Source organism: Manis pentadactyla, chromosome 11 (assembly GCF_030020395.1).
Source record: "Manis pentadactyla isolate mManPen7 chromosome 11, mManPen7.hap1, whole genome shotgun sequence".
NCBI lineage: Eukaryota > Metazoa > Chordata > Mammalia > Pholidota > Manidae > Manis > Manis pentadactyla.
This window is the reverse complement of record NC_080029.1, coordinates 90,200,953-90,222,678: the sequence shown is the minus strand read 5'-3', so window position 1 is coordinate 90,222,678 and position 21,726 is coordinate 90,200,953. Positions and strand designations below refer to the sequence as shown.

Genomic DNA, 21,726 nt, shown 5'->3' with positions numbered 1-21,726 from the left:
GGGAAAATGACTCAAATGGGCACTTTTCAAAAGAGAGAGTGGGGCTGCTCATCTTTGGAGCATGCGCACACTCCCTCCTTGAGTGTGTACTTTTGCTTTATTAAACTACTCTTTGCTTGTACTGCTAGACCTACTTGTGAATTCTTTTACCATCAGTCAAGATCTCTTTCTGAGGTTGAGGTCTCACCTAGTGTACAGGGAGGTCTCCCCAGATTGGATTGCCTGGCAACAGGAACAATTCTCACTAAATATAAAGTCCCTTGCATGATAGCTAGAGCTAATGTGAGATTACATGCTAGCCCTTCTCTTCAGACAAGGCAGATCTGTTTTCTGATTATTGCAAACTCCTGCCCCTTCTTTTTCAAGATTAGAAAAAATTCATTTGTTTAATGAATTAAAAGCCCCATATTTTCCCTGCAAGTATTCAAATGTAAGCTTTTTTTCTTTGGTCATAAAGTAACAAAGAGCCAACAGCAAAAATAAGAGGTAATGGAAATGGCCAATAAACATAATATGATGTTGAATACCATTAGAAATCCCAGAAGTGCAAATCAAACTACATTTTAAACCACAATGAGATACTGCTTTAATGATTTGCAAAATAATAATAATTATAATAATCTGTTTACATCAAGTATTGGTGAAGATGTATAACTATAACATTACTGTTGGGATTGCAAATTGTTATGGCTGATCCAGTCACCTTGGAAAACAATTTGGTACTGCCTAGTAAAGCTGAAGATGTGCCTTCCCTATGACCCAGCCAAACCTCTCCTGGATAAATGTCAGGAAAACTTACCAACATGCATCAGGATTCATGTACAACAGAATTTGTAACAGCATTGTCTGTAGTTAGCAAGAAACTGGAAAGAGTCCTATGTTTATCAAAAGTGAGTAAGTTTTTGGCTGATCCATACAATGGAAACTATAACAATGAAAATGCTGAGTGAAAAAAAGCAAATCTTGGAAAAACAGAATAATTCTAATTACATAAAGCTCACAAACTTGCAAAACTAAACAATATGTTGTTTGGGGATAAACACATTGGTGGTCAAACTATAAACAAAAGGGAATACAATGTTGCTCATGTGAAACCTGAGCATAAGATTGTATATCAATGATATCTTAATAAAATAAAAAGTAAGTAATTGATCAATGTAATATTTAGGGTAGTGGCTACCTCTGAGAGAAGAGAAGGGATGGGATAGGGACAGACATTCAGGGGTCTTCAAAGGCATAAGTGACATTCTCTTTCTAGGACATGGGTACAGAGGGTTGTAGAATGTACTCAATATTTACACAGTATTATAAATATTCTTTTGTAGACATTAAGTAGGTTCAGTGTCAAGTACCTTAGAGGTTAGGCTCAAGGGGTAAGGTCACCATTCCAAGGTACTCAACTATATCGCTTCTCTTGGAAGAGCCAGGTAAATGAACTGTCATGCTCTGGGCAGATAGCAGAACAGGAATTTGTGATCTGCTCTGCTCTTCTGTCTCAGGCTGGGCTGCAAAGGGGCAGGGAGGAGATGGGAGGGCATTACATACCTCAGGCTGTCAGGCTTTATTACATTTGCAAAACTGGTCTGCAGATGCAGCACAAGATAGAAAGCTCCATCCAGAATCACCCACCCCACTGCTGATTGCCCTGCAGTCAAACACCCACCAGATACAGATACACATCTTTAATATCCAGAGGGGAAATGAATTCCCCTGCTTGGTCTGCCCATCTGGCCTCGCCTCTTGCCACAATCAGTTTATCTGGCAGATCTTCCTCCCCTATAAAACAAGAGGAGAAATTGTTCTTCCACAATTTTGATTTCCATCATGAAATCATCGTCAAAGTGGCAGGGCCCGGATATTCGTCATTCCTTCTTTCCTTTCTCCCTCCATTCAGGTTGGCGTCTGCACCAGAGCTGTCTGTGGAGATGAATCAGCCCTGAACCCATCCTGGAAGAGTGAGCAGTCTAGTGGGGTACTAATTGAGAGGTACTAATTGAACTGAATCCTTATGAGTAGGAGGCATGGGTTAAGTTCTATTCCTTAAACTTTGGGATGGGTACCTCATTGCTTTAAATTATTCTTTACAGTGTACATATCCAGTAAATGTACTCTTATGTATAAAATATCTCATAATTAAAGGTAAATAAATGTAATTATCTAGCTGAGTATTTAGGGAGGACTAAGGCTAGATATTTTAGTTGTCACTAAACTTGATTTTAACTCTAAAGAATTGCTGATAAAACTGGAATCACAGTCCATAAAATTCTGTATTTTTGGTTTCTAAAATTACAAGAAGCATAAAAATCACAAGAGTAAAATGGAATTATAAAAGAATCTATGGGCCATGAGTGGGCACAGGAAAACTGATGAATACAGATTTAAAAAAAACCCAAAACGTGAAAAGGCATCTGAACCAATTTAAGCAACCAGAGATTAACTCAAATCTTTCAGTCTCACCCTAAAATTTAAAAATGTTATCATCAGAAGAATGAATTTCATTTACATTCTGGAAGCGGAAAAACAGTTTATAACCCTGTCCCTGGTTAATGCAATAACGACAATGTAAGGTTTAATATTTTTTTTTAGTACCAAGGTGTGTATCTAATGTGTTTTTATCAACTGGCAAAAGCTGGCCCTTGGGACGTCTTGTGGATAACCAACAAGTTGTTCTAAATTTGAACTGCCAGAGGCGCTATTGTCTAGTGCTTAGTAAATGGTTTGAGTAAAAATGTATAAACATATTCAACAGAAATAGAAGTCTGAGTTATGAAAGAATGTTAAGGGAAGATGGGGGCAGAGGTGGCTTTTTCCAGGTAAAGAAAGAATGGGTCATTCTAGGCAGATGCAACAGTAGATGCGAAGGTAGAAAGGCACTCCGGGAACAGCAGTAATTTGGTGTGACGAAGGAAATGGTCCCTCAGCTGTCCAGCCCTTAGGGTTACTGCTCGGGCATTGGGCCTAAGAGGTCTCCCAGCTCTCCCCCTTTCCCCTCTTCCTTCTCCCCGGTTCTCCATTGCCCTTTCCCGCGCCCTGCTGGCCCCGCCCCCTGGAAACAAACCACGGCTTGGACGTGGAGCCTGGTGTGGTCATCTCCCCGAGTCTTCCCAACGGCGCGCGGGGCTGGTGGCGCTGTTTAATGACGTAGTCATTGACAGTGTGTGGCGGCCACCCAGGAGGCTGTTCCTTTGGTGAGCTGCCAGGTAAGGGATCTGGGTTAATCTCCTGCCAGGCCAGGGCGCCTTCAGAGGGGGCGGGGAAGGCCAGGATTTTGAAGCCAGGGAGGCGGGTTTGTTGTCTGCAGAGTCGGGAGGCTGAGAAGAGGGGGTTGGAGGCCCAGAAACCTAACTCTGGGTCAGAGCTAGGGGGCGTGCTGGAGTAGAGGCTGCTACCTGGTTGGGTGAGGCGAGGATTCCGGCCCAGAAGGTTGGCGGAAATTCTAGGGTCTGGATTGGGACAAGGGCAGTCGGGATCTTAGGGTCTGGGCAAGGAGGTATTTCAGGAGTTAAGCCTTCGGTTGAGTGGCTCGGGCTCACGACTCTCTCACCTCGCCCCGTCCCGCCCGCTTGCTCCCGGGGGGTCTCGCGGGCTGCAGGTGCAACATGTCTAGCCTGGGGCCTTTGGGCGGCGCTCGCGTTGGGCTGGGACTGTTGCTGGGCACCGCCGCGGGCCTTGGATTCCTGTGTGCCCTTTACAGCCAGAGGTGGAAACGGACCCAGCGCCCTGGCCAGAGCCAGAAACCGACCAACTCTCTGGACTACACGCAGACTTCAGAGCCTGGACTCCAGGGTAGGAACTGGTCCCGAGCCCATAATCACGGCAAACTGATGGGCCTGGGGTCTGGGCTGCCGGTAGCAGAGCCCGTTGTACAAGACAACGGAGCGGAGTGTCTGAGATTTCACCTTTTTGAGATGCTTACTGAAAAGGAAAGCATCCTTCTTCTATACTCTTTCTCCTGTAATTTCAGCAAGTACATTGTGAAAAGGCTGTTGAGCTTTCAGTTTTAGTTCTGGTCCTACAGTATGCTACATGTGTTAAAGATACTTGATTACTGTTGGGTGAGGTGTTTAGTATGTAAAGGAAGAGCCCAAAACAAGGCATGAAAAAAATCTAATTTTGTAGGAATTAAGTCTTGAGGCTTGTATGTTAAATTATGTAATATTGAAGCTAACTTGAAGACTATCAAGTCCAAGTTTTATCCTTATAGAGAGAATCAAGACTCAAAAAGATTATGTAACTTTATGAGGTTGTCACAGACCAAGTGGCAGGATTGGGCCTGCTCACCTGGTCCTGTGGACTTTACACAGCACGGGGCTGGGAGTGCTCTTACTGCAAGTAAAGCTGATGATAACTGGAAGCCAGCCACAGCTGAGTTGGGTGGTGCTTTCAATTTTGCAAACTTTAATGCTAACTCATTTGAGCAAAGTATCTAAGGCTGGTTCAAATCACTCCCCTTAATGTTTGTGTAATGGAGGAGCATTCAGATGTCACCTCATGTTAATTGGGAGTGTTTTCTCTGATGACCAAATGCCAGGTGGTTTAGAAGTTAGTTTTAGAAGAGTCTTCAGAGTCATCACCTTAGGTTGCAGCTGTTTGTCAGCATTTTAAAACCTGGTGGTAACCTAGTATTGCACATGTGCTTATCTTTCCTTTCTTTTCCTTGTGTGTGTTTGTAATTTCTTAGCAGTAATGTTCCATCTGCTGAGGTTTGGAGAAAGTGGCCACATTCCCAGGGGTATTCCTTTAACACTGTTGGATGTGTATTGTAACCTCATCTAGATTGCTACTAGATTTCCTTTAAACAGATTTATGCTTGCCTGGATAATGTGTCGTGCCTTCCTTGCTTTCTTTATACGTTTTCCAGTCCAGTTGCCTTCAGTAGCTATCATCTTACTGGCATTTACAGTTGGAATCTTTGTTTTATTAACATATCATTGATACACACTCTTATGAAGGTTTCACAAGAATATAGTTGGGATTTACCTAGAGCTCGGTCTGGGCTTGGTAATGATGGGGTCTTTCTGATGGGGTCTGGATGGGCTTTTTCCAGTGTACTTTTTGCTCAGTAAATGCCCCTTTGTGTCCCTCTCTGAAGATACTAAATTAAGCTCTTGAGAGGAGCTCAAGAGTCTTCTTTGGTATTCTTTGTGGAGTGAGAGATCAGAATTTGAGTGAGCTCAGTTTTAGTTTTTCTGTGTGGTGGGTTCTGCCTGCCTGGTACTTGGGTACCATAGTCAGGGAAAGGTTTTGCTGTTACTCTAGCTGGGCAGCTGTCCTGCCTTCTAGCAAGGATATTACATTATCTGTTGTGATGTGTGGTGCTCCTGAAGGCCCAGCTGTGGAAGGGTCTCGGAACAAAGGGCTTTAGTTGGGACCTTGACTTTTTTTCTGGGTAGTTACTTGGGACATGTTACCAGGATTTAGCTGTGAACATAGGCTATCTTAGCCTCAGAGGTCTTTGTAAAGTGAACTTTAGTGAGAAGCACAAGTGTTCTTGAATTCTAGATTCAAGATATTTCCTGACCATGTCCCATGGGCATCACCACCTTCTGTTCTCCTTCCTTCAGTGAAGCCATTGCAGTCCATCCCAGGTGAGGCTGGGGATGCTGTGGTGCTGCCCAGTCTTCCACGAGGTGGGCAGGAGGAGGTGCTGGATCGCCTGGACTTTGTGCTGACCAGTCTGGTGGCACTGCGGCGGGAGGTAGAGGAGCTGAGGAGCAGCCTGCAGGGGCTTGCTGGGCAGATTGTTGGTGAGGTCCGGTGAGTAATATAGCCATCTCTCCTGCCTTGTCCCCCACCCCAAGTTCCTTGCCTACAGCTGAGCTGTGTTTCAGCCTTTGCTGTCTGTCTCCAAGGAATAAGCGAGTTTTATAGGTTCTCACCTAATTAGCAAGGAAGTTATACACTTGGTACTGTGCCTTGCACAAGTTCCTTACTGTGGTCTGTTGTAGCAGCTGAAAAGTTTTGTTCAGATTAACCAGCACTGCCCGGGCAGGCTGGTTCAAGGGAGCTGCCCTTTTTGCTCTACCAAGAGCAGAGACCTAGGATTTTCTATGTTCTTGGCCTTTAGTGAGGACTGGTAATAAGAGGCTCTCTCATGATGAGGGGAAGGACAAGCTGGATGGGGCCTGGTGGCATCCTCTAGAAAGGGGCCTGCTTTTCAGGTCCCACATGGAAGAGAACCAGAGAGTGGCTCGGAGGCGAAGGTTCCTGTTTGCCCGGGAGAGGAGTGACTCCACTGGCTCCAGCTCTGTCTACTTCACGGCCACCTCAGGAGCCACGTTCACAGATGCTGAGAGTGAAGGAGGGTGAGTCATCTCTCCTGGAGGCAGTTGTCACTTCAGCCAGGTTACATTTTGTCAAAGTAATGTTTATCAATGGAGAATTCACACCAAGTTGCTGTCAATAATTTTTGGGACATGGTAACTATGTAAATAAATAAAATACAGAACAGCTGAAAGAAAAACCATCCACCTTATGTCATCCATACAAATGGGAATGTTAACAGTAGTTATTGCTTGCATCTGTTATTCTCATCTGAATAGGTTTGGTTTTTATATAGTGTATTTTTGATTTTTGTTTTCCTGTAACATTAGTTGGGCATTTCCTTGTGTTATTTCAGGACTTTGAAAGCATTGTTTTATGACCTAATTCCCTTCACCGAGGGGCTTGGCTGGGTTTACAGAGCTCTCTAGGCACTAAATATGCTCCCCCGCCCTGGGGGTTCCTGTCTTCCCCCAGGGAGGCTTGCTCTGCTCACTTGCCATCATCACAGGTAGCATGTAACTGTCCCAAGTAGTCGGTGGCCCAGCAGGTCTAACCACAGCCCTACTGTGAGACGGGGCAGCAGGCAGCAGCCTGGTGGACAGCCTCCAAACTTGGTCAGGCTCCTTTACACTAGTGCCATTTTGAAATTTTGGTCCCAAGGATGGAAGTCTGAATGAATATCTTTGCTATAGTGCCTTATGCCATTAGTGGCAACATCTGCCCTTGTTTGTTGCTGGCTGCAGTCATCCAGGTGGCCTGTGTGAGGTCTGGAGGCTGATCTCTCCTTTGATGGCCTCTGCTGACCTTCCTTAAAGCAAAGACTGGTGCAGAGAGCAGCCAAGCCTTCTGTCAGGTCAGAATGATTTAGCTATAAACACGTTATAATATTAACTACTGTTTATTCCTTTGTGACACTCTTCTAAGTACTTTAGAGGTACTTCCTCACTTAATCCTCACAAGGATCCTATGCATTAGTTGCTGCTCTTCTCCGTTTCTCAGGAGACCTGAAGCTTAGTAAGGTTTGACGTCTTGCCCAGGATTGCACTACTAAGTGCAGGTCGGGGGGGTCTCTGGTCTGAGGCATGGCTTGGTCCTCAGGGCTCAGAAGGGCTTTCATAGGACACATGTCACATGCAGCCCTTGGGTGTTTTTCCCATTGACTAAGAGCTGCCACAGCTCACTGCCCATAGCAGTACGGTTTGTTCAGTACATCTTACTCAAGACATTTCAGCCTTGTTTTCTTGGGCAATTATGTTCTCCTGCCTCTCCTCAGTATTACTGTTTTCCCACGTCACGGCTATTGGGCATCAGTGCTGGATTTGATTATTGCTCAGGTGCCTCTTGAAACAAGTGCAGTCTTGGTAAAGAGCTTCAGTCCTCCATTTGTGACTACTGTTACCTGAGTTGTCTGATCTCTATTATATGTATTCTCAAGGGCTAGCAGAAGTGACCCTTTTCTATTCAATTTACCAGATACATTTGGGCTAAGAGATGCTTCCAGAGGGCTTTTAGAGGAGGGGGCAAAAATGAAATAAATATCTGACATCTGGACTGAAAAGAAAGGATGGAGTAGTTGATGGTGGGTCCTGAGACTTAAGGAGCATCTCTCTGCAACAAGAAGCAGGTCACTTGGGTGGGGAATTGACATTTGAACTTTGAAAGAGGACAGAACAGATGCCACAGTTCTGCCCGAGATCAGGATGGAGAACTCAAGGCTCTTAAAAGAAGCTGTTAACAGCTTAACTTCTGGGAGCAGTGAGTTTTAACCAGGGAAGCTTGGGGTGTACACTGGGGCTCCCGAGGTCCTAAGGGGCAGGACAGGCCTACTAGCCACCTATGATCTAATTGACAGGAAGGATGGCTTTCTTAGTTATAGCTCCAGCAGGCTCAGCCCCATGGCTGATTATGTGACACATGGAAGCCAATGGTGCTGTATGGTGTAAGAATCTGGTTTAGCTGCTGCTATCTGGGGCCATGGCCATGGTAAATGATTCTTTTTCTCATGGTCAGTGCAATAGAGGTCAAGGGGGATTTCTGGGAGGAGACCACAAACTCTGGAATGATTTTAATCATGTGGGCCTGGGGGAAGCAGTGCTTTGAGGGATCAAAGGATAAGAATATTTGATGGGCTACTCCCATACAAAAACTGTATTCTCTTTTCCAAGTAAACAGCAACTTTGAGCTCCTAGGGGATCGACTGAATGGCAGAAGCACATCATCTTATGGATCTGTGAGCTTGTCCCCCGAGCATCACTCAACACAGCTTTGGTTCTCTCCCTGTCAAAACCCAGCTTGCCCTCTGGCAAACCTTCCCAGGCATCTCCGCTAAGAGGGATTGCTTGCAACAGCACTGTCACTCCTCGGGCATTTATCACCTCATTTAGGTTGGTCTTGTCTTCTACACCACTGAGTCTCACGGTCAGGGCTCACCTGGTTGCCTTTGCTTCAGCTCAGCCTGCATAATGGGGCTTATGAGTTGAAAGAAACAAGTACCAGAAGAAGGGGATATGTGTGTAACTGAGTCTTTGATAACTCAATTGTGAGCCTTCCCCAAGGAGTAGAGTAGGGTAGCCTTGGCTTCCCTGTTCCCTGGGAGCCCTGGAGCCTTGACCCACTTGGGAGAAATGTGTTCTGCCTGAGCACACAGATCCAAAAGGCCTTTTCAAAGGCCCCTGCCAACCCCTGGCTAATCTCAAAAGCTACAGGGCATGTTAGACAGAAGGGCCACCCCTCTGTCTCTGGTGGATTTCTCCAAGGGCTGGGCTGGCGGTCCAAGAGGTGTGAGAGCATCGAGTGAATGTATAGACGGCAGCCTGTGCAGCCCTGGCACCTGATTAACTTCTTCTCAAGTCCTGGAAGCCCTGGATGTCTCTGGTCACTCAAGTGTTTGCCCACTGCATGTCAGGTAGCAGACTAGCAAGGCAGAGCTCCTTGAAGTGCAGCTAATTGCTAGAGGGGAAAGATAACTGGGTAACCTCTTAAAAAGCAAGGTGAGATTAGAAAGGCTTTAAATACCTTACAAGTTCCTGTAGATGTTCTCGGGGCCTGTTTGTTAGATGAGTTTGGGAGTTCCTCTGTAAACAGCATGGATTGGGCACCAGGTCTGGTTGCTCACTTGCTACCTTCTAGAAGGAGCCTGCCACTTGTTACTTTGGCATTCTGGCCTACAGCATTCTGGCCCTGACTTGGGGCTATCTTGTATTGACTGTATTTGGGTCTCTCTCATCTCTACTTCTGTTCTGCTCCAGCCATGGGGATCTTACCCCTATCTTGCATTTCAGGATGGAGGAAGGCTCATCCCTAAATCCCTAAGATCTTGTATGCTCCAGAACTTTCTGGCTGCAACAAAACCTGCTTTTACTTCACTCACTCTGGAGAGCCCTCTGGAGTCTGGTTCTTCCCCCTGGAAGTCTTACCTTATCCCCTGCTAAGTTTTTGTGATTCAGTTGGCAATTAGGAAAAATACCCTAATCAGCTGCTGGTGGAGGCTGAGGCCCAAGAGAAATTTGGATCAAGTGGATGCCTCAAGGTTAGGGCTCCCTAGGAGACACCTGGATTACAGCAGTCCCAGATACCTTCCCAGAGGACTTTGCATCTTCCTCCTCTCCTTTTTCCAGCTGCAGAATGGACAGCCCCTCCCTACCTACAGCACCTTCCCAAGTTTTCCAAGGGCTACTCCTGTTGTAGTTCAGATTTGGTTCCTGACTTGGGACAGAGGTACATGCTGAACTGAGAAAGAAAAATGTGCTTATTTGTTGGCTTCCCATGGCCTCAGAGGCTGGCACCCACCCATGTTGGTTCTGGCAGGTGCCTTTGGCTGATAAAGCAAAAATGACTGACAAACCCTTAGCATAGCAAGCCGTCTAGCTCAGGAGATCAGCTCCACCTACCTTAAGGCTTTTGTCATAAATATTTATGTCCTTTTTACTTATAAGAAAACTGTATGCTCTGGAGAATATACTCAATGATTCTGTAACATCTGACTATTGATAGTAACTACACTAGAGAGGGTGAGGGTTTAATAATATGGGTAACTGCTGAACCACTGTGTTGTATATTTGAAACCAACATAAAATTGTATATCAATACTTTTAAAAAAATGATGTAGTTACATTAAAAAAAACTATGCTGAAGCAAACAATCATATAATATTAAAAGATAGAAAACATTATCTTTAATTCTTCTATCCTGAGATCTACTGGCAACACTTTGGTACATAACCTTTCTAGGCTCCTTCTTTCTAGCCTTTTTGTTTTCTGGCAGACTTGGTAGCTAAGCAGGGGGTTCTCATATTGGCCCTGGACTGACACAGTGCCCCCAGTTGGTCTTCTCCCAGGTCATTTTCCCAGTCCATAGTTCCCATGGGAGGCTTTCTCTTGAGGACTGATTTCTGTCCCTAAGTGGTGGAAATGGTGTACTTGGTGCTCTGGACCACAGTGCCATGGGGTCCCTCTTTGTTGGTGGGGGGAAAGACCTGAGGGCTCTGAAGCCAAGTGATCCCTTCCTTTACCCAGTAACTTATACTTCTCTACCAGTTACACCACAGCCAATGCCGAGTCTGACTATGAGCGGGACTCTGACCGGGAGAGTGACGATGGGGATGATGAAGTGAGCTGTGAGACTGTGAAACTGAGCAGAAAGGATTCTCTGGACCTGGAGGTAGAGGCGGCTTCGGGGCTGGTGCCTGGAGCTGTGGAGGCTGGAGACTCCCCTGGCCTGGAGGATGTGCTGCCCCTCCTGCAGCAGGCAGACGAGCTGCACCAGGGCAGTGAGCAGGGCAAGCGAGAGGGCTTCCAGCTGCTGCTCAACAACAAGCTGGCGGTGAGGCTTCAGCTGCCTGTGTGCCCTCCCTCTGTCCCTCAACTCACGCTGACCCCCAGAGAATGAAAGTGGGCTGCTGTGGCTACTGAATCTGTAAGGTGACATGGGAAGGGAAATGAAGGCGAGATGGCCGGTTGCTTGTCCCTCAGGGTTGCATGTCCTATTCCAAGGAGGTCAAGTAACACCCCCAGGGGCCTAGGTGTACTGCCTCCCCCAGAGCTTCCTTTCAGGGGCAGTTTTCTGCCTCCTGTAGAGCTGCAAGAGCTCTAGCTCTACCTCACAGTAGAGGGAAATGGGGGAAGAACTGGAATGCTTTTTTCCCCTTTTATTTCCCTTGAGTTTGAGCCCAAGCTGCCTGCCTCACTTGAAGTTTCCATCACAAGTGACAAATGTATAGGTCACTCAACTGCAGTTCCCTTTTCCTTGGGGGCTCACTGCCAGAATCTATGCTCACCCAGAATAAATGCCCCCAGTTAGAATTTTCTTTTCTTGGACATTTGTATGTTTTTTGTCAGCAAGACTTCTTTTGCTGTGCCTTGTTTCATCTTTTGAGTTACCTTTTCTTCTTATAGTATTAGGCCAGAATGCCCTCACTCTGCAGGTTGTGCAACCTACTGGCTAGAGATCATGTATTATCAGTTAAACTAACTGCAAATGGGATTTCATGGGTGGGGGTTGGAGAGAAGGCTTGTGTATAAGACTGGCCTGATGTCAGTGTTTGTTAACACAAGCTTGGAAACTCAAACCTAGACTGTGGGGAGAAGGCCAGGGCCCAGTTCTCGGTGGCTGAGGAAGGAGGGTCCTCATCCATCCCTCTGTTTGGTCTGCAGTATGGAAGCCGGCAGGACTTTCTCTGGCGCCTGGCCCGGGCCTATAGCGACATGTGTGAGCTCACTGAGGAGGTGACCAAGAAGAAGTCATATGCTCTAAATGGTAAGTGCTGATAGGTTCCTGGTGGGAAGGTGAGTGTTTCTAGGGTGTAGCTAGCCCATCTGCTTGGGGCCAGGGGAACCAGCAAGACACAGACCGTCAGGGCAGTTGTGGCTCATTTACTCACTAGGGACAAACTTTGGATTCCAGGGACTGGTACCCCTGCTTCCTCCTTGAGACAAGAGCACAGTCTGCTTCTCTGAACATCTTGGTGATTAAGTAATACAGGTCATGTTTTTAGTAGTAGTTGTATCATATTAACATAATTCTTTGTTCTCAGTCCCAACCACAAAGAGAGGGCAGTCTTCTTTCTTAATCTGAAGAGTTTTTTGCTGCTGCTTAGGAATCTGGTTTTAGTTACAGAGCCTGTGAAGCAAGTGTTCTAAGAATATGAGTGGAGTTTGGAGACACTACTAAGGAGCCATTTGGGAGAATACTGCTAGCTCAGGAGTCCCTGGGATGTACTTAGCAACTCTGTTGCCCAAGTTTATACCCTGGAGGGGAGAATGAATCTGACTTATGCCAGCTAAGAGTTCCTTCCTGTTTGTCATAAGGTCACTGAGAATCCTGGGACTTTAAAAGCAACTGGGTTTGTGGGGAAAATGATGTATCCTGGCTAGGTCCCTTATACCCTCAAATCAGGCATCATCTGGATTCCCTGGTCTTGTAGTTAAGTTAGTTATCTAAAGTTACTTGAACTAGATTTGTTTTACTTTCCCACTTTTATAAGTACAGCCTAGCAAATATTGACTCTTTGATAATGTAGAATCTGACAATACCTCAAGGTCATAGTGTTATGTTGATAATAGAAAGAACAGGTCAATTAAGTTGAATGTTTATTGATATTGATATATACCAAAGAATCCCTGTAAGTTTTAACAAAAGGTACTTAATTACTGTTTGATTCTAGCTTTTTAAAAGTTTCTGCTTTCCCTCCTAAATTTCAGGTGAGGATCTGATCAGCTTTTGAGCTGATTTTTAGACTCTTGGTATCAGTAAGAACCTTCCCTTTCTATCATTGATTTTCCCTTATTAGTACTAGTAGCCAGCATGAATCCCAAAGGTGGATGTGGGGTGGTGGTTAGAGAATGGGCACAGCTAGCACTGGTCTGGCCTCTAGAGCTTAGCGCCCCTGGACAGCTTTGTATTCCTGCGGGAGGGCAGATGACTATGTAGTGTCTTTGAGGGCCCTACTGATGATACTCTAGATTTTTAGGACCATCCTTGTTGGGTTTAAAGTTCTTCATTTTGTTCTGCCTCTACAAGTTGGACCAGGAGGCAGCCATTTTGTGGGATCTCAGGCAATATTCGTTCACCCCACCTAGCTTGGTAGGAAATAGTTATCCCATTCTTCACTATTTTCCTGGTGAGGTAGGGGATTTCTCTCAGATCCCTTTAAAATACCAAGAGACAGTGTCCCTCACTGGTGGAGCAATTTGGTCCTTGTTTGGAAGGAGATACAGGGCTCCCATCCAAGGTCTTAAAAATGTATTTGTTGTACATACATTATACCATAATTATTGTCACTTAAGCGTGAGGGAACATTTCAGATTAGCCAGCCTACCACTTCAACACATTACTTCTGTTAAATTTTTCTCCATGTTCCCTTCCAAGCCCCCTCCATTTTAATCAAAGGAGAAGTCCCACTTTGCAGTGTTTTCTTCAGTGTGTAAGCATGATGGTTCTCATCTGGAAGGCTCCAGGCTTCTTGACATGTTTAGTTAAGGCCTTGATTTCTTAGTCTTGGTGCCTAGAAAACTTGAGTAAGACTAAGCAAAAGTCATCTGTGGTCAGGCCTCAGTCCATGTGGGTCTGGTGAGGAGTTTTAGCCTAGAGCTGTGATTAATGTTCTTGGGTCATAGATCCTTTTGAGAATTTGATCAAGCCTCTGGACCCTCTCCTCCATAAAATGCACACGTACCTAAAATTGTATACAATTTCAGAGGGATTTAGGATACCCTGAAGCCTGTCCAGAACCCCAAATCAAAAATCCTCCAAGGCAAAGTCTGTTTGAGACAGTTTCCGATTGCCACTGGGTCTTTTTATATTTGATATGCTTTGAGCACATCAGGTGGGCACTGTAAAAACAAGGTAGCTGGGGCAGCTGATGGGAGAATGAGGTGAAGTAGAAGTCACCCCTGAGGAGCTATTTAGTTTGTCATTCTGCTCAAGTTCACAACTGTTTCCAAAGGGATTGGTAACAAAGCAGTCATTCTTCCCACAGCCCCTCCTGGGGAAGTGTGCATAGGAGCCCTTGTCAACTCTGTATAACTTTGCTCTATAGGAAAAGAAGAAGCAGAGGCCGCCCTGGAGAAGGGGGATGAGAATGCAGAATGTCACCAGTGGTAATAACCCAGTAGGGTCTGGGGAATAGCCAGCATGGGATAGAAGAGGGGAGAGAGCCTGTCTTCTCTCTGCCTTGGCCACAAAAGCATGCCAGAGGAACCGGGAGAGGGTGCTCTGGGCAGTTACTTCCATTTGGCCACCCTATCATCAGCCAGGAACCCAGGGAAGTTTTCTTGGGGAGGTGCCTTGGTGGGTGAGGCAAGGGAGGAATGCAAACTTTTTTCTGTTGGGAGTTGGAGAAATGAGTACCTTTGTAAGTCATCCTAGCTCCAAAACTTGTGGGTTCTTGGCTCCTCAGGAGGCTGGGACAATTCACAGCTCCACTCTCCTGTACAAGCTCTTCTTTGCCCTACCTGCAGTCCTTGGCTGGTGTTGGACTTTGGCTCTTTGCTGGACTTGCATGAGGAAGAGGATATGAGCTCACCCCTCAAGAAGTTCAGTAGTCAATTTATTAACATCAGCCCTATTTATAGTCTCCTGTGAGGCAAAGTTCTGCCAATTTGAATAAATCAGGGCCAACTTGTGTCCTAGGGCCTGGTTCCAGCACTACTAATTTTAGTGAAAATGCTCCCTTTCCATATCTCTGCCTTCAGAGTTGGGAAAGGCTGTTTCTCCATTGGTTGCTGGAACTCTCTCTGCAAAGGCTCTTCTTAGAGACCTTGCCTCTGTTTCTTGGGTGTCACAGGTGCTGCTTTCCCATGGGCTTCCTTGGGGCTCCTGTGCTTCCAAGAGTGGGATCTGGCCCCATACTTTCTTAGCTATAGTTGGGGAACAGCTGTTTTGACTAAATGGGGAACTGCCCCTCTGAAATGTCTGACAGAAACATCCCAAGATATTCAGTGAATATATGACAAAGCAACTTGGACCTTTAGACACTCATTTAATGTCAACTGTGCTTCTAGAAAGTGTGTGTGTGTGTGTAATGACACATCTCTTCCTGTTTCTGTTGGTTCCCAAGTTAACATCAGAAATTCCTAGGTTATCTCCTTGTCTGAGAAGAGGGCTTCCCAATGATATACCTGTATCCTTCCAAGGCTAATAATGATACCTTCTTTTAGTGTCTGCTCAGGAGACAAAAAGCAATGTATTCAGGTCTCTTAGACTTCAATACTGATTATCAGAAATCTGCTTTTTAAGTTCTTATGATATCTATGACTACTCATTATGAGGGGAAATTTGGACTGAGACTTGCCTAATTATTACCAGATTTACCAGGGAGGATTCAACTTTTCTGTACCTCATATTCTTTGGAGAATGGTGAGCCTCCCACTGGATTTGCTAAAGAATGTGAATTGGGACCACAGGTCTGTGAAAAGAGGAATTTATATACAGATGGAAATGAAATATTCAGCTTGAGTTGAGGGGGCCAGGGCAGTACAATTAGGTTATGGTGGGAAGCCCATTCCTTGTCCCTGAGCTTGCTGCCGCTTTCCCCCTTAGGTATGCAGTGCTTTGTGGTCAGCTGGCTGAGCATGAGGGCATCCAGAGGCGCATCCAGAGTGGCTTTAGCTTCAAGGTGAGGAAAGGCTTTCTCTTCCTTCCTTTGTGCTGGTCTAGTCTGGATTCTGTGCTCCATTCTAGCTCCTTGCAAAGGATGTTCCTGCAGCCTCTATAACTTGCCCCTCTTCCTTTAGCAATTCTGGTATCTGATGTTAGGTTATATTTATATTTTCTCCTCAGGAGCATGTGGACAAAGCCATTGCTCTCCAGCCAGAAAACCCCATAGCTCACTTTCTCCTTGGCAGGTGGTGCTACCAGGTGAGCAGATTTCAAGGCTTAACTTAAGGGCCCTAAGTGTCCTGTGACACTGATCTCCTTGCAGTGAAAACTTAGAAGGGTCCTCAGCCTGATGTGGCTCAAGTGCCATTTCCTCTAACAGTTCTGTTATTTGTACCCAGTGATTGGACCCAGCCATATTTGACTCTGTTTTCCATACAATATATTCAGTGTTCCTAAAAATTTCTTAAAAACTTTTTATTCATACTTTGATCTTTTCATGGCAGGTCTGTCACCTGAGCTGGCTAGAAAAAAAAACTGCTGCAGCCTTATTTGAAAGCCCTCTCAGTGCCACTGTAGAGGATGCCCTCCAGAGCTTCCTTAAGGTAAGGAAGGAAGGGAGGGGGAGGGGAAGGGTGGGCAGCTGTCAAAGATGCCAGGGTAACCTTGTTTTTCCTAAGGACATTATTGGGAAGGTTTTTGGTAGGGGGCAGTTTTATGTTTGCCTGTTCTATGGGAAAAGCAGAACCACCTAGAGAGCTTATAAAAAATTCCCAGACCCATGGGATCAGTCTCTAATTTAGAGACTAGAAATCTCTAATATAAACTTCAGTTTGACTTGAATTTGGGAACCCCTTATTGAAATGCCTTCCTCTCTTCTCCAGGCTGAAGAACTACAGCCAGGATTTTCCAAAGCAGGACGAGTATATATTTCCAAGGTAAACTACCTGCCTATTTTCGACATGATGAAAACAGGGATGTTGATACTTCAGGGAACTCCTGAAAGCATACATATTCATTCCCTTCTAGTCTCTGGTACTATTTCTCCCAGGTTTTCACTGTTGTCTCATCTCAGTGTTACAGAGAACTAGGAAAAAACTCTGAAGCTAGACAGTGGATGAAGTTGGCCCTAGACCTGCCAGATGTCACTAATGAGGTAATACTTCAAAGAGCTTTTCTAAGGCTGGGTGCCCTCGCTGAATGTGACCTTTCCAGAAAAGAACATCTCCCCTTGAAGTTTTAGTTCCTTAGAAGAGAGAGTAGTCTACACTTGTCTACATCTCACCTAAGGGAGAAGGCAGGTTTCGTAAGGCTCCAGGCTGTCATGGAAAGGTAGGAAAAAGGATTATTAACAGCTCAGAAAGAAAGCGAAGGGCCCTTCTCCCTGGGTACCAGTGGTTTGTAAATTGTTGGCTTAGATTTTGAGTCCTATTCTTGTTTTGTCTCCCTAGGATTCGGCTTTCCAGAAGGACCTGGAAGAATTGCAAGTAATTTTAGGAGAATAATCACCTTTCACTGGCCTTCGTGACTTAAGGAGGAAACAATCAAGTGTTTTTTCCCTTAGGCCCTGCTGAGATCAGGAAACTGAGCAACACTGGTTAAGAGAGGGTCGTGATGAATACCCACTATTCCCCAATTTCATACCTATTGTCCACTGGTTAATTTATTCTAATCCCTTACTTAATCTGAAACTGGGGAAGCACTTGAGGCCTGGGTGTCTATTCTCTTCCATAAGCAAATTCTTACAAAATCAAGAAAAGTAAAGTATAGCACCTGCCCTAGGGTTGAGTGCAGGTAGTGTTATGATGCTGCCTTACCCCTGGTGAGGTAGATGAACTTAAAAGAGCCATAGGAACAAAACACAGAACTTTTTTACTGTCTAATCTCTTTCACTGATGAATATACCAAAGTATACAGGACTAAAACCACCTTCTACCTACCAGGGTAAAAGGAAAGGTCAGGGCAGCCCATGGAAGTTGCCCTCATCTATCATATGGATTCTAACTGTATTCCTGGGACCAAGGGGCTGGACCACTTGACTTTCAGAGTCCTGACAACTTGTAGAATGACAACAGTGCATAAAGACTTATGAGACTGTGGAATGATGATCTAAGGAGCTGGCTGGAATATATTTTGGCACAACCTTGAAATAAACCAAATTTGACTGAAAGTGATTATTTTCCCCTTTCTATGTTTGTTAGCTCCTTATTCTTGATACTTCCATAATTGTTTCCTACTAACAATCTATTGCAGACAAATAGATATGCAGCACCAAATACTTTAGAATGAACTCTTTGGCTAATGCTAATTTCTAGTGAAATTTTAGTTGCCTGTGAAATACAAGCTAAAAATGCTTATTTTTAGCATAAGAAGGCCTATTCCAACTAAGCAGGTATTCCCTGACCCTCAAATGTTCACTCTTGTCAGGGCCAACAGCACAAAGCCTAATCCCATATAAAGAAAAATTGAGACAAGTTTCTAGGTCAAAAAGTCACTTAAATATATTATATGACTAAAAGATTGAGATGCTTTTATATGAGACCCAAGCCTCCATTCGGCATCTGTCACTATGGCTTTATTATACCTTGCCAGGTTTGATTTGTGGTGTAGAGACAAAAAAGAAAGCCTGAGAAGTACTCTATTCTTTAAAGTCAGGGAACAGAACTGCTTTTAAAACAAAGCTGTATTCCTATCTCCCTACATATAGCAGGCTCAACACAGGCAACAGCAGAGATTTTTACTGCCTCTCCCCCCAATTTCAAAGGGCCTCTCAGCTTGTATTAGAAGAGCTGGGTAAACCCCATTCTGAGCAGAACTTTGAAGGTGAAGAAGAGTATCTCAAACCCCTGAAGTAGAATAATCTGGGCAAGTATCAGACCTCTACAAACTGACATTTACTGAATAAAAACAAAGGCCACACAGGAAAGCCATGGTCTAGCTATCTTGTGATATTCTGTTAGGTTAAAGGATAATATATTCAATCATCTGAATATAGGACTTCCCTTTTAAAATTTCAGTTCTAAAGCAATAGAAATCGATTAAACCTAACCAGTGCCAAAAAGATACCATGAAAGCCCTATTTTGAAATAATCAGCTTGTACCAGACTAACTCCTGTAAATACCACATTCACTACAAATAATGTTATTAGCAGCCTCACACTGAATCTATTTACTTAACAAGCCTCTGAAATGCTTAAGATTCCAGAACTATCTTGTATCGCTCTTAGCAGTAAAAAACCAAGCAAACAGATAGTGAAGGGCTGGCAGCCCAATAAGCCTGGCTTAGTACTCCTTAACTAAAAATAAATTCTTATATAATTCAGACATACAAACTTAAAAACGTGCTCCTGACAGAGAAAAAGAACCTGTGAAGAAACCCATTCCATTTGCCACATAGCTCATTTTTTTAACATTCATATAGAGAAGAGTCAATCTCTCCAGATTTAGCTCTTTTGCAGATATAACATTGCCCAATAGACAGCTGCTAGTCCTGAGTCAATCCCAAGGTTAGGCTATGTCAAAGGTATTCCATACCTCCCAATAAAAACCAAAGAATTCAGAGATTAATCCACTTTAGAAGGAACAAACATTTCAGGTCAGTTTGTAACTACTAACCTATCTCCTGTTTACACGATCAGAAAAGCTGATACAACAGCTGTTTTTCCAGAAGCCTGTTTCTGGCAGTCACAACAGGAAGCGACCTGTGAAGAACCCCAGTGAGCTGTCCTCTCCATTAGGTGCAGCACGTAAGGTTTATCACAGGAAAAAACCAATGATTCAGTCTTTGGCATCTCCTACTCCATCCGCATTGATGGCAAACATAGCTTCAGCTTCAGGAAGACAGGGAGAGTCGTAGATTTTGCAGATTCTAGTTTCTCCTCTTCCTTTCCTCAGGTAGAGTCTGACCCAAAGACGGATCAAAGCACCAAAGTTATTATAATATTCCCACTTATGGCAGATCTAAAAATTTTTAGACAAATGTATTTCATAAGAAAGACTTTAAGGGTCTTCCAGTATTCCTTAGGGCACTTAAAATAGAGGAATCCATTTCTGCCCTACTCCCCCTTAGTAGATTTTCTGTATTGAAACTTTTTTTTCTATCACTAATGAGGGAGAGGTATATTAATTTTTCAAGTTCATTCTTTTTTGAGCTTATAATTTGAGGGCTTATAATTTCTTTATAAACTAAAAGCAAACACCTGTACTAATCAGTCCATGACAATTTGATTTAGCAAGGGCTTTTGTAACACAATAAAGGCTTTATTAACAAGGTTTAAATGGAAATGTTATATCTTCATGACTACTTCATAGTTAATATGATATTCCAAGATGAAGTCATCTACCCCATCACTTTACCTGGTTGTTGAGGCATGAGCAATAATATTTCCTCCAATAGGTTTTTTAGGATCTGCAGCAAACATGGCTGCTCCATCCACTTGGGCTACCACCTGGTTGGTGATTACCACTGCTACACCAAACTGATGGGGAAAGAATAAATGTCATTTTTTGTGGCCACAGACATTCCAAGGCCCTTATTTCTGCCACTCCTTTCCCCCAAAAAGCAATGAATGCATATCTGATATCTTGACGACACAAGACCCTGATGTCCTGGCCTCCCAGCAAGACTTCTAGAATTCATGGCTCCCAAAAGTAGACATTCTTTGTCTCTACCCCTCAACTTACCTCATCAGCAAGTCGCAGAAGCATCCGCAGAAACCTGGCCAAATGCATCTGCCTGGCTGAAAGCTCACCTCGACCTGAATAGTCCGTTCTGTAAAGGGCAGTGGCACTGTCTACAATTAGCAGAGCATACCTATAGGGAACAAGGATTCTCTGAAGCCTGTTTCTAGCTTACGTCAGATTCTGCTCCCTTCCTCACTACACTAAAATGTCATATTTGTAGTTAAAGTTATATATAGAAATGTTTTATTAGATATTTGTATAGCATTCATGTCCAAAGCACCATATAGCAAGGTAAAATTTACAAGTTTCAGTGAATTATGGCTTCATTTTTAAAAAGTGACTTGACCAAAACCAAAAAGCAAGAGTGTCAAAATAGGAACTAAAACTTAAATCTCCCATTTTCTAATTCAAGTTACTATCAATTTAGACAAACTGCCTATACAAGATTCAGGGTAAGGGCCCTGAGAGCACATTCAATGTCTTTTACTAAGCACATACCTAGACTCCACCATCATGGCTGATGCTTGGTAAAGGAGCTGGGTCTGGTGATCTGTGTTGAATCCTCGAGCATATGCTACATTATCCAGGACATCACTGCCAGAGAGGCCATATCTAGAAGAGAGGACAGACTTTTTATAGGCTATACACAGAGCTCAGGCAGATGAGAAATCCACCTCTAAGAAATTACCTGAATGAGACTCTGGGAAAAAGATGGCAGAGTAATGATGGACAGTGACTGAATGGGGTATGTGGTGGGGACTTGAGAATGAGGGGAATCTAGTAACCACAGTGTTGCTTATGTAATTGTATATTAATGATACAAAAAAAAAAAAGATGGCAGAGTAAGAAGGCAAGGCAGAAACTTCCTCACCAACTCACATAGAACATGAAAATACAACTAAACCTGAAAAAGACCTCTAGACTGCAGAACTGACTACTACCTACGTCTGGGGAAGAAGAGAGACCTCACAGAAAAGGGTAAAGTGGTAAAGCCACGATCCAGCAGGGCCCAAGCCCTCCCCTGACCCCAGCCAACAGGTGGGAGGAAAGGAACCAAGCAGGGAGAGCGGAGCCCAGGACCACTGAAGATCTGCTCCAGGAACATGAACCCACATTACATGGTGCTCTGGTGATTAGTGGGGCTGGACAACAGAGACAGGAGGACACCAGTTAGGCTGAGATTCC

At 44.4% G+C, this 21,726-nt stretch overlaps 2 protein-coding genes across 4 annotated transcripts in view; one reads left to right on the top strand and one right to left on the bottom strand.

Annotated features, from left to right (window-relative positions):
* Positions 1-3,059: 3,059 nt before the first annotated feature.
* On the top strand, positions 3,060-18,028 carry RMDN3 (regulator of microtubule dynamics 3). Of its 2 annotated transcripts, XM_036923837.2 has the most exons (13): positions 3,060-3,200; positions 3,593-3,786; positions 5,565-5,757; positions 6,162-6,305; positions 10,800-11,085; positions 11,916-12,018; positions 14,300-14,360; positions 15,802-15,877; positions 16,042-16,119; positions 16,365-16,463; positions 16,743-16,796; positions 16,934-17,014; positions 17,310-18,028. In XM_036923837.2, the coding sequence occupies exons 2-13, from the start codon at positions 3,600-3,602 to the stop codon at positions 17,361-17,363; spliced, it is 1,416 nt and encodes a 471-aa protein (XP_036779732.2). In that variant the 5' UTR covers positions 3,060-3,200; positions 3,593-3,599; the 3' UTR covers positions 17,364-18,028. The 2 variants fall into 2 exon arrangements, with proteins under 2 accessions (XP_036779732.2, XP_057344672.1); XM_057488689.1 differs by lacking the exon at positions 3,060-3,200 and having other exon boundaries at positions 3,250-3,786.
* A 1,385-nt stretch (positions 18,029-19,413) lies between these two features.
* RAD51 (RAD51 recombinase) overlaps positions 19,414-21,726 on the bottom strand; it is a 36,093-nt gene continuing 33,780 nt past the window's right edge. For both annotated transcript variants that reach the window (XM_036923841.2, XM_036923839.2), the window contains exons 7-10: positions 21,040-21,153; positions 20,542-20,671; positions 20,215-20,336; positions 19,414-19,759 (exon numbers count right to left, since the gene is read on the bottom strand). In XM_036923841.2, the coding sequence (XP_036779736.1) occupies positions 19,636-19,759; positions 20,215-20,336; positions 20,542-20,671; positions 21,040-21,153 (490 nt within the window). In that variant the 3' untranslated portion in view covers positions 19,414-19,635. The remainder of the gene's footprint in view (positions 19,760-20,214; positions 20,337-20,541; positions 20,672-21,039; positions 21,154-21,726) is intronic.